General features: G+C 47.9%; 1 protein-coding gene across 1 annotated transcript; it reads left to right on the forward strand.

Moving 5' to 3' along the window:
• The first annotated feature begins 603 nt into the window (after positions 1-603).
• Gpr31 (G protein-coupled receptor 31) lies at positions 604-3,090 on the forward strand. Its single transcript, XM_060373463.1, has one exon. The coding sequence runs from the start codon at positions 727-729 to the stop codon at positions 1,684-1,686; it is 960 nt and encodes a 319-aa protein (XP_060229446.1). The 5' UTR covers positions 604-726; the 3' UTR covers positions 1,687-3,090.
• Positions 3,091-12,042: the final 8,952 nt, after the last annotated feature.

Here is a 12,042-nt window from a genome sequence, read left to right on the forward strand (position 1 = left end):
CCAGAGTTCTAGGTCCCATCCAGGTAGTGTGAGGGTCAGGAAAGGGTCATAGCAGGAAGCGTGCTCTCTCTCTCTCTCTGTCTCTGTCTCTGTCTCTCTCTCTCTCACACACATACTTTTGACTGAATGATGAAAGAATAAATGAAAAAGTTTAACTTTCAATAGCCAGAAATTATGATACACTCTTTCACATGAGTGCAGCAACCAGCCCTGATCTCATGTATAAAACTTAGCTATGCTCAGGGGTTCTTACCAATGTCCTCAGCTAAGAAAGGAAGCCTCAAATCTCCCCTGTGAAAGCCATTCACACTACACAACCATCTGCTTGTTCCAATCATTGCTTTAAGTGTTCAAAGGTGCAGATTCCTGATGTTCTAAACCGTTTCTACTTCTTTCTTCAGCAGCTAGGACATAGCTCTGCTCACTGAACATTCTGAGAACATTGTGGCCCTGGCTTTGAAGCCGCTGATGTGAAATGAAACGCAATTTCCTCTTTCTCAGGGACAAATGAAACAAGGCAAAACTTGGGGCCTTTCCCCAAACAAATTTTGCTGACACCTTGGACCAGATTCTGGTACTGTTTCAGTATTATGTTCTCACTGAATAAATGCAGAACTTGTCTGCTTTGTAGCAGGAAAGGGCATTTTTTTTTTCTCTTAGGGGAAAGAGCATAGCGAGGCCTCCTTGCCTTTCTGTCCTTGCTTCAGGTCAGTGTGGCTGAGGCCCATGGCGTATCCCAACTGCTCAGCTGCCAGCCCTGTGGTGGACACAGCTATGGGCATCATGCTGACGCTGGAGTGTGTCCTGAGTCTTACTGGCAACGCTGTCGCCCTTTGGACCCTCTTTAACCGTCTCAAAGTGTGGAAGCCGTATGCTGTCTACCTGTTCAACTTGGTGGTGGCTGACCTGCTGCTGGCAACCTGTCTGCCACTCTTTGCTGCCTTCTATCTGAAGGGCAAGACCTGGAAACTCGGCCACACGCTCTGCCAAGTCCTGGTCTTTCTGCTGACCTTCAGCCGTGGTGTGGGGGTAGCCTTCCTGACAACAGTGGCTCTAGACCGGTACCTTCGTGTGGTCCATCCGAGGCTCAGAGTTAACTTGCTGTCTCCAAGGGCAGCCAGGGTCATCTCCAGCCTCATCTGGCTTCTGATGGTTGCTCTCACTCCCCAAAACCTGCTCACTCACAAGACTACCCAGAATTCCACTGAGGGTCCCAGCTTCTACCCCACGAGAGAGGTTGAGGCCAGTGCCACCTGGCAGGAGGTGCTCTTCTTCCTTCAGTTCCTGCTTCCCTTCGGCCTCATCTCCTTCTGCAACACTGGGATCATCAGGACCCTCCAAAGGAGACTCCGGGAGTCTGACAAGCAGCCCAGGATCCGGCGGGCCAGGGCGCTGGTTGCCATGGTGCTGCTACTGTTTGGGCTGTGCTTCCTGCCTAGTGTCCTGACCAGAGTTCTGGAGCATGTGTTTCGAGAATGTGAGAGCTGCAGTGTCCAGCATGTCATAGTGCAGGCCTCTGACATCGCTGGTGGCCTCACCTGCCTGCACGGTGCACTGAGCCCGACCATTTACTGCTTCTCCAATCCAGCCTTCACCTACTCATACCGGAAGGTGCTCAAAAGCCTTCGAGGCAGGAGGAAGACAGCAGAGCCAGCTAGCTCCAACTTCAGGGACTCTTATTCCTGATGACTACTGAAATCTTCAGCTCCCTTTTGATTGGGAAGCACCTTGAATCTAAGCAATAACCCAGTAGTCTCTGGGAGAAGAGAGAAATTGCACTACAGGGCTCCAGACATAAACTCAGTCCCTGAGGTGGCCCACTGACCTCACCTGGATTTCTCCCTGCTACTTTACACTGCATTGGTCAATCTGAATCACCCTGACAGAGCCTGCCTCCATGGCAGTGGCCATCCAGATAGGGTTGCCAAGCTGCACTGAGCATTTCTGCACGTCCGAACTGAAAGAACCCACCAGGCTATGTCAGTGGAGGAGAATTCTGGTACCATCTATTCTCTTGGGTCATATTCACTCTCCAAGACTTCAGTTCTCCAGGATGAAAACTGATTTCTTCTTGCCTAGCGTGGAGCTCAGAACAACGGAAGCCAGAAGCCTCCCAGGTTCTGAAGAGGTTGCAGGTCACTCTCTGTTTTTATCAATTTCTCCTTCATTTTTTATAGGTTGTGTGGAGTGTCACAGATAGTTGAGCGAGCTACCTCCTCCAGTGTGAGAAATATCCGGTAGTTGCCTCAAAACTGGCCTGGAAGGGCTTGCTCAGCTTTGAATGTCTGAATGTGTTTTACTTTCTCTACCTTGCTTTGAAAGAGACACCATAACTTTATTTTGGCCCTGGGGAAAGAGATACTTGCATTTGAAATGGTGCTTGAAGCAAGCCAGGGACCATAAGGGCTGGCAGATCATGACATGGGAGCTGGGGCTGGTGGTATCACCTCACTCCTAGAACACGCAGGCTGGGGGCAGGCTGGAGAGCAGGATTTGAAAGCCGTTCTCACTGCTTTGTCTCTTTTCCAAGCTCATTTCTGGAAAGGCAGGTAAGGCAGAGGCATCTCCAGAATGCTTGTAGGGCACCTACTGACTATCTGGACGTTCTTGCAATGGCCATGGCTCTTCACACAGGCACTCTACAGCATGCCCTGTTTGATGCCAAAGCTGACGGCACTGGCAGCATCGTGTCCACTCACGGCGCTCCTTGCCTGCTTGGTGGATTTCTTGTCAGGACCCCACCCGTGACATTATGCAAAAGAGTAGAAAAGTCCCCTAGACCAGGGTGGCCTGTCAGCCTCAGAGTCCCAGGGGAGCAGATACTTTTCAGCAACCCTTTTATTTTCCAGGATTTATTTCTTCCTAAGAGAGTAGACTGCAACAGGCCTGAGACAGAACTGTGGCCTTGTCAGGATGTGACTAAAGTCTGCTGGGTGGTCATTCTGTGATGCATCCCTTCTTCCAGGAGAGGAAAAGCGCCTCCGGCTCCCTCATGCATGAGCAGTCTCAACAATGCTTTGAAAACCGGGAGGGGAGGAGGGAGGGCCTTATGGGGGGATACAAAGTGAATAAACTGTAATTAATAAAAATAAATAAGTTAAAAAAAGAAAACTCTCCATTTAATACAAGTACTTCCTGTGTTGTGCCATTATTGATGGCATGAGTCCCAGTAGTCTCCTGCTCTTGGACCTCAAGTCTGTGGCTGCAGTAAGACAGACATGCTGAGTGTGATGCCATCATCTGGACAGTCACCCCTCTTATCTACAGTGGCAGGAGCTGTAAAGCGGACCGTCCCCATCTGTGTAACAGCTTTGCTAGGCAGGTGTGGGGAGGTCCAGGATCCCAGCCTTCCCTGATTCACATCCCCCAACTTCTCGACTTCTCACCTTGGGCTCTTCCCTCACTCCAGCTTTGCTGCCTCAGCCAATGTCTGCCTCTGTCCTGATCGCACATCAGTAAGCTCTACTGTCTTTGGGACACCCTCAATACAGCATCCCTGAACTCAAGGTCTATTTCCTGCCCCCACAACCACATCGGAGAAAATCCCAGTGCCTTAGGCAAATAGGGATCAGATGGGCAAGGGCCCAAGTGTTGGCAAAGTCCCCGTTTATATGTAGCCTGGGCTGATAGTTTGATGGTTAGTTTGATGGCTAAGGGTGATCTCGGAGATAGCGTCTTGCTCCATCCCTTAGGTCTGTGACCTGGGACAAGCAAGCTAATTGCTTTCAAAATGAGGAAAGTAACATTTACAAGAAATTCTTGCAGGCATTAAATGGCTTCTAAAATTTGTCACACAGAGCCAGTCATGTCAAGCATTCAGTAGACCTTAACCATCACTTATTTCTGTTTTCCTTGTTGATTTTCTCATCTAGTCTGTGGGCTTTGGGGACATTGTTTTTTCACCTTCCTGTCTCAGGCAGAGCCCAGGACATAGCTGGTATTCAGTGATGGGAACCTGGTAAGGTTCATTTAAACCAAAGGCTCTCTGTTTATTCCCTTTGTCCAGATAGATAATCATACTGTAGAGTGACCCTGCCAAGGCTACATCTCTCACACTGGGGAAAAGGATTTCTCTCACCTACAGTGGGGACAGCTGTCCCTGAGGACATCTTCCTGCGTCACAGCCACATTTGTATAGAAGTGCCTCTCAGACTAACCTCCCCCAAAATGTCTGAGTGAGGAAATGACCCAAACAGAAAGCTGAGACAGTCACAAGCGACACTGTGGCTGGTGACAGTGGCTGTGTCTTTTTTGGGTCTCATGAGAGACCATGGTCTCTCCTTGAGCTAGCTAGCAGGTCTCCACTAGCTAGTGGATTTGAAAATTTGAAAATTTCTGGGGAAGGCAGCACAACACTAAATATGCCTTTCTCATCTTTATGGGAAGAGCGCCATAGCTGTTTATGGCTTCTGTTGGTCTCTTTCTGATTCCCCTGGGCCTCAGCCAGGCCTTTACATTTTGACATCTTTCTAGAATATTCTCAGCTCCCTCCTGCCCCCGGTCTCAGGCAGGGACATTTCTTCAGTGGAAAATCACCAGAATGACATCTCCATCTGCTAACGGACACAGCAGGGGCTCACCCCCGACATTCCACACCCACTCTGCTCTTTGGCTCCACTCCTCCCTTGCAACCACAGCAGCCTCACTCCTCACCCCTACAGTTTTTCCGAGAGCCCAACACACAGGGGGCTGCTCAATAAATACACAGAGAAGTGAACAGATTAGCTAGCCCAAGTTAACAAATGAGCCCGGCCACTTAGCAGGTTGGGTTTTGTTTGTTGTCGAATGCGTTTTGAATGTCTGACTCCAGAGGCAAACTTAAAACGATCTCTTTGAAAAACCTTTGGGGAGATGCTGATAGAAATGAACACGACACAATCACAAGGCTGTTTGCCGAAAGCTTCCCTGCATCTGGACATGCTCAATTCCGCCAGTGATCTATTTAGCGCTGGCCTCTGGGCATGTCTGTGGGGATGGGGACGGCCTTGATGTGGAAGATCCAGCCCGTTGTGGCCAGCGTTATCCCCTAGGCTGGGAGTTCTGAAAAGTATTGATTCGTTTCAAAGCCAAATGATGACAAGCCAGGCACAGCAACCAAGGGACCAAGATGTAGGGCTGGTGGAGCCTTGGAGCTTGATGAGGGCTGTGGATACATGGTGTGGCCCCCAGAGGCTTTCATCTGTGAACATTCATGACGTCAAGTGTCGTTTTCACCATGACTGTCAGTTCAGAGGCTCTGTGCTCTTCATCCCAGAAACAGAAACTCCATGCTCAGTGAACACACTCGGTCACCCTTCCTCAGTGGTTCCCTGAGTCACATTCTCCTCTCTCTCCAGTTCTCCAGATGCATCTCACCTTGGAGAACTACCGTGTCTGTCCCACGAAGGGAGCATGTTACTCATCACGGTATCCTCAGAGCTGGCATATGTCAGTTTTCTTTCTTTGCAATAAAAATAATGTTTTGTTTGTCCATTCTTGCATCCACTGATTGGGTCACTCCTGCCTGTGGGCTGTTGTGAATGACCTTGTATGAAAACAGGGATGTGCGTGTCCCTGTAGACTCTGCTCACAGGTAGGGAGTGGAATTTCTGTGTCACACGGCAAGTCCTCTTTTTGAGTGTTTTGAGGGCTCTGTTCTGTCCCCCCAGGGAGCCGAATCACTCACTTTAACATCCCCAGCAGTGCTACACAGGGAATCCAATTCCTCATACCCTCACCACCCGTGATCCGACATTCATAGAAGACAGACATGGCATTTCTTCCTGGGAGTCTAAAAATGCTTAGTTAGTTACATTCTGTAGAAAAACCTCCTCCCTGGATTATTTTGAGTCCCATATCTTAGTGTGAGCCTTCAAGAGGCTTACCAGTCCAAAGCAATGTGTCCTTGAGTGTCTGTGTTATGGACTGTAGTCAAAGGGCAGCCACCCACTCTGTCTTCCCTACAGAGGTGTGTTACACTGTGCTCGAAAGCTCTGGGACAGGGTAGGGTGTGGCTCGATAAAAAATGCTAGCCTAGGGTGTTCCAGGTTCTGAATGTGGTTCTCAACACCACAAACCCTTTATCCACTTTTAAAAAGTGATTCTGTAGTCCTCGTTATGAAATCTGTGGTACCCATCAGGGTTTGTCCCCAGGGCTCTTCGATAATAGGTGAACTCACTGAGTAATTGTCCCAGACTCCACTCTCCATCTGTCAGAGGTATCACCAAGCAAGAACACCCAGAGGAGAATGAGGACATTCAGAGGATGACAAGTTGGACCCAGTTTGACTGTCCATGATTCTGAGACTGAGATCTCCCTCCTCTGGCAGAATAATGAAGATTTGATCTAGGAGCGTAGGATGGTAATGTCCACCATAGACTAAAGGATCATAGCATAGAAGGACCTGCTCAGTGAGAGGGTTTTAAGTGGAAGGCCCAAAGGATTAGGAGGGATTAGAAGATAAGGAGTTGGAAAGGTTTGGGATTGGGAGGTCTTGCATAAGCTATGTCTCAAGAAGTACAGTTTAAGAAGTAAACTTCTTATATATTGTTCCCTGCAGAGAAAGGTGGACAGTGTCAGTGGAAAGCCAGCAGGCAAATGGGGTAAAGTCAGCAAGATGCTAACCAAGCAATGTGCAAAGGGAACACAAGATATCTCAAGAGTGCCAGGGACTGAGCACACACAGTGGCCTTGGGGCTGCTAACTCCATTCTCTTGGGGGAGAAAAGACATTTTCCAGGAATCAAAACCTTAACTCCTCTCCCTGGCCCCAGAAAGAACTTGCCAAGTCTGCCTCTGGGCAAGGACACAGAACTAGGCTCCATTGTCCTTTCTACAGAGCTCCTGACAAAGCCTTGGGTGGGTCTCTCTCTCAACACCTCCAAGCCCTTACACCCCCATCCCTTACCTCCCTACTTCCCACACTGCCCAGCACCCCTCAGCCAGTGAATTCTGGCTCATAAATAACTAAAAGGGAACTAAACTGGGGACTGAGAACAGACTGAGTCCCAGGACTGCAGAGGAAGGTCTCTTTCTGTTCCATCTCTGCAATGTCACATAGCACCTTGCAGAGGAGCTGGTGAACAGCATTTTACCTTTGCTTTAAGTGGTACAACTCTCTGCGGTGAGGCAGAACCTGCAGGGCTGGAGGGACTAGAGAATGTGTGCGTGTGTGTGGAGAGGGGGTTAACTAAAGGCTGCATGTCCCCTGAGCACCTTGGTGGGGTGAGGGGTGACTTGACAGCTCCAGCCCGGTGCCTGTCACTACTCTACATTGCTTCCTCTGAGGCTCAACAACCCCCTCACATGCAGGCAGCAAAGCCCAGAAGGTATCCACAGCTCCCCTGGTTTGAAACTGCCCCGAGATTGATGCTAAAATAAAGGAGGCAGGGACTTGAGCTTGAGATCACTGACTCAGGCTAGTGAGGACCCCAGGGCACCTGGAGCTCAGCTGCAGAGTCAGAGGCTGAGCCACAGTGGCCAGGGGTGGCAGGTTTGCTTTGGGTCTTTGCTTTTCCACTCTCAGGCCTGGCAATGAACTCCAAGGATGAGGCTCTTTCCCCCAGGTTTAGTGTCTGCAGACATGCAGCTCCTCTACAGGGAATTCAAAACCCCCGAAGAGAGTCTTCAAATGGAAAGAGGTAGACACTTGACTGAACACAGCTCTTCTGGAAAGCAGAGGCCCTTTCAGGGCTCCAGCCTTTCGGTGTTAAATAGTTAGCTATGGCTGCACTGGGTGCTCAGGAATAACCCTGGGTCCTGGGTCCTGGGTCCTGGGTCCTGGGTCCTGGGTCCTGGGTCCTGGGTCCTGGGTCCTGGGTCCTGGGTCCTGGGTCCTGGGTCCTGGTCCTGACTGTGGTTCAGAGTCTCTTTCATCTGTGTCAGCTCAGCTGCTCTGCTCCTTCTGGTCACAGTATGCACAGAGCACCTGGTCCTCACAGTGTCCTGTTCCCCCCGTGGACCTCAGCGTGTAAAGTGAGGCCTGCACATAGCACACACCTGGGTTGTGTTTGACAAGGAGTTATGTGGTGTTCGAATAAGAAGGCCCCTTAGTCACCAGGATGTGGCGCCATTTGAAAGGATTGAGAGCTGTGGCCTTGTTGGATGAAGTATGTCACTCAGGGTAGGCCTCCAGTTTTCAAAAGCCAGAGCCAGGAACAGTCACTTTTTCTTCCTGCTGGCTGAGGACCCAGATGTCAGCTCCTTCTCCAGCACCATGTCTGCCCGCATGCCACTATGCCCTCCACCATGATAATGGACTAAACCTGTGAAATGGTGAGGCAGCCTCCATTATATGCTTATTATTATTATTTTTTTAAATAAGAGTTGCCTTGGCGATGGTGCCCATTCATAGCAACAGGACACTGACTAAGACAGAGTATACATTTGTTTCAATCAGCATTGAATATATTGATCCGTTTCCTTCTGGAATTCCAGGATTTTTATGGGCATCTAATTACTTTCTGGTAAATTATAAGGACCAGCCCCACAGCCGACAATAAATTGCTGTATTGTATTTTACAAACAGAACGTTTTCTTATATGTTAAGCTGTAGCATCATCTTGGGCCAATCAGTCGGAATTCAAAGAAAAGGTGACATGGTGAGTGCAGATGTGAGGACTTTAAAGCGGGAGGCACAGCAAAGTTTCAAACCACAAACCTAAGGACATCAACTCATCCTACAGGCTTTGATTGCTAAAAGCCTAAAGTCAGTCTCCACAGCACACCTGAGCCAGAGCCTTTGAGTTCTTCCCAGCCTCGTCAGGACAGGTTCTATTATGACCTCACGAAGAGCGATTGTGAGGGCGTCCAGCAACAGATGTTATGCTGTGGCCAGGCCTGGGTTTCTGTGGGTGTGTTGACAGGAGCTGTAGAGTGGTGCCCTCTGTGACTTTATTGTGTCTAGTGAGATTGTGTGTGGTTCTCTGTGTTTGGCTGCTTGGTTTGTGTGTGTGCTTGTGTGTGTTCATGTGTAAATGTGTATCGGTGTGTTTGCCCAAGTGTGTGTATACTTTTATTTGCTGTTATGTGTGACTGCATGTACAGGTGTGGTTGTCTGTACATGTGTGTTCCAGTTGAGGCCAGCACTCAACCTAAGGCACCACATCACCACATGTTGGATGGGATGCCTACTTTTTTTTTTCTTCTTTCTTTCTTTCTTTCTTTCTTTCTTTCTTTTTTTTTTTTTTTTTTTTTTTAGCAGGGTCTCTCTCTGGCTTGGATTTCCTCAAGCTGGGATGGTTGGCTAATGAGCCCCAGGGCTCTCTCCAGCATGAGATTAAAAATTTGTGCACTCTGGCTTGGATTTTCATTACTATTTTTGGGTTCTTGGGTAGAATTCAGCAGCTTGTCCTCTTGGGAGCAGATGGCATCTCCCAGCCTCTGGTTGTGGGCTTTTGTTTTGTGTTTTTCTGGTTGTGGCTTCTGCCTCCTCCTCTTCTTTTTTGCTTATTTAATATTTGATGTGGGGGGTGTTTGAATGGTTGTACTTGGAGACTTTTTTTTTCTTAGTTTTATTTTGAAGCTTTCTTTTTTCATTTTTTTTTTTTAGTTTCTGTTTTTGTTTTGTTTTGTTTTGTTTTTCCTCTAAAAAACTTATTTGTCTGAAGAGATGGCTCAGAGGTTAAGAGCAGTGGCTGCTCTTCCAGAGGACCTGAGTTCAATTCCCAGCAACCACATGGTGGCTCACAACCATCTATAATGAGATCTGGTGCCATCTTCTGGCCTGCAGAAGATGGCCTGCAGGCATACCAGCAGGTTGTCTACATAATAAATAAATCTTTAAAACAAAAACAGACAAACAACAAAAAAAAACCTTATTAGCCAGGTGAGTTCCAAGACAGCCAGAGCTACACTGAGAAACTGTGTCTTGGAAAACCAAAAATCAAAACAATTATTTACCATTGAGAATATCCTTGACCACAGAATCCACACTTATTTGGCCTTAACCAGTTTTAGTTTTCAGATTGTATTTTGAGGTTATTTTGTATTTTATTTTGCATTTGGTATTTTGTCTCTTTGGTGGGTGTTTGCAGTTTGTGTTTTTAAATTTTGTGTATTTTATATTTTTTCACTTTTTAAAAAAATCCTTTCAGATTTCTTTGTTTCATTTTCATTTCTTTTTCAATCAGCATTCCAGCATCCAAGCTGTGTTCTTCTACCTCACTGGATTTTGAGCTGGCTTTTTGGTTTGGGTTTTGACATTTTATTTCTGTGGTTTGTTTTCCTACTTTTGAGATAGGTTTGGGGCTTTAATTTTGCTTTGTTGTTTTCATTTTTTCCCATTTTGATATCTGTTTTTTCAATTTTAATTTATTTTTCATTTCTTGTTTTACTTTATTCCTTTCTTATTTATTTTTTTTTGAGATAGTTCTTGCATATATGCCACCTATGACGTCTATTCAGACTGAGAAAGAGACAGCGAGGCTTAACCCTGTGCCCACCTTCTTTGATAAAGAGATATTCACCAGTCAGTATGCCATCCTGAGGGCCTTGGGCTGGGGTGCCAGTGCCAAGGTGATGCTGACCCGGCACCATCTCACAGGCATCTCTGCAGCAGTGAAAATGCTGGTGAGGGACCAGCCGTGGTACCAGACAGCTGCCTCAGAAGCAGACATTCTGATGACCACCAACCACCCGAGCATTGTTTCCCTGCTCCACCTCACTGAAACAGAAAAGAATATCCACCTCATCGTGGAGGTGGGTAAGGGAGAGCAGCAGTTTCATCATGTCTGAGGGGCTGGCTGCCTGCAGGAGGGAGAGGCCCGAGGCCTGCTTCAGCAGATCATAGGTGCTGTGGGCTACTGCCATGATAACGGCATAGCCCACAGAGACCTGAAACCTGATAACATCATCCTGGACAGCTCTGGAAAAATGAAGACCATAGACTTTGGCTTGGGAACCAAGGTCAGGCCTGGGAAACAGCTTGACGGTCTTAGAGGGGCATTCTAGTTTGGTGCCCCTGAATTCTTCCTAAGTATACCGTATGATGGTCACAAGGCATATGATAGACCTTGGGCATCCTCTTATTTTTCATGGTAATGAGGACACTCCCATTCACAGTGCCCAACCTTCTCAGAGCTTTGAGATTAGGTGGCACAAGGGAGGTATGAGGTCCCCAGTCAGCTTTCCAAAGATCTGCAATGCCTAATCAGACATTTATTAGCTGTCAACCCCAGCGAGAGGCCAACAGTTAAAGAGATCTCGAGTCACTCTTGGCTAAGAGAAGGTGATGAAGGCACACCAATTCACCATGCAGAGACAGTCCCAAGCCTTCTGGACCCTGCCATTATGGCAGCCATGGCAAACCTTGGCTTCAACATCCGCGATATAAAGGATGCTTTATCACAAAAGAAAGTCAATGAGACAATGGCATCATACTGCTTACTATAATACCAAGCATGCCAACCCACCCCAAGCCCAGCCACATCCATGACACATTTCACCTCCCTCACAGATCCTGTCACTTTCCCTCTGCCCCTGAGGAGGAGAGCCAGTGAACCGCTGAGAGAAGCACCTCTCAGCAGGACAATCCTGTCTGCTTCTGCTCTTGGCACATTGCTGGCACCGCTCACCTGTGCGTCGTAAGTGCACCTCGTATTTACTTACCAACCAGCAGCCAGGGGAACACAGAAAACATCACAATTTCCCAGAATTCCTTATCCGAGCAGAAGGCCCTCCCCACTGGACCAGACCATAGTGAGATTGCAGCCTCAAGTCCCAGACAATACAGGGGGTGGAAGGCGTGGTCAAGGAGGACTGGAAAATATCTGTGGGAGTTTTGTTGCTGCATGCCATCACAGAAGAAACCTTGTGGAGGGCAGAACAGAGTGCCCCCTAGAAATGAGGGAACAAGGAGCACATCAAAGAAAATGTAGGAGGTGTACGGCCCAGTTACATTTCTGTGTTCAATTGTATCTCTGCTTTTATTTATTTTCTTGTCAACTGACAGATCATAATTATGGGCATTTGCAGGGTATAGTGAGTGGAAGGTTAGATCTAGACACTGTAGAAGGGTCAAATCATGTCCATCAACACTGTGCGGCTGAAGTCACGAGTCCCTCT

This window comes from Meriones unguiculatus, chromosome 20 (assembly GCF_030254825.1).
Source record: "Meriones unguiculatus strain TT.TT164.6M chromosome 20, Bangor_MerUng_6.1, whole genome shotgun sequence".
NCBI lineage: Eukaryota > Metazoa > Chordata > Mammalia > Rodentia > Muridae > Meriones > Meriones unguiculatus.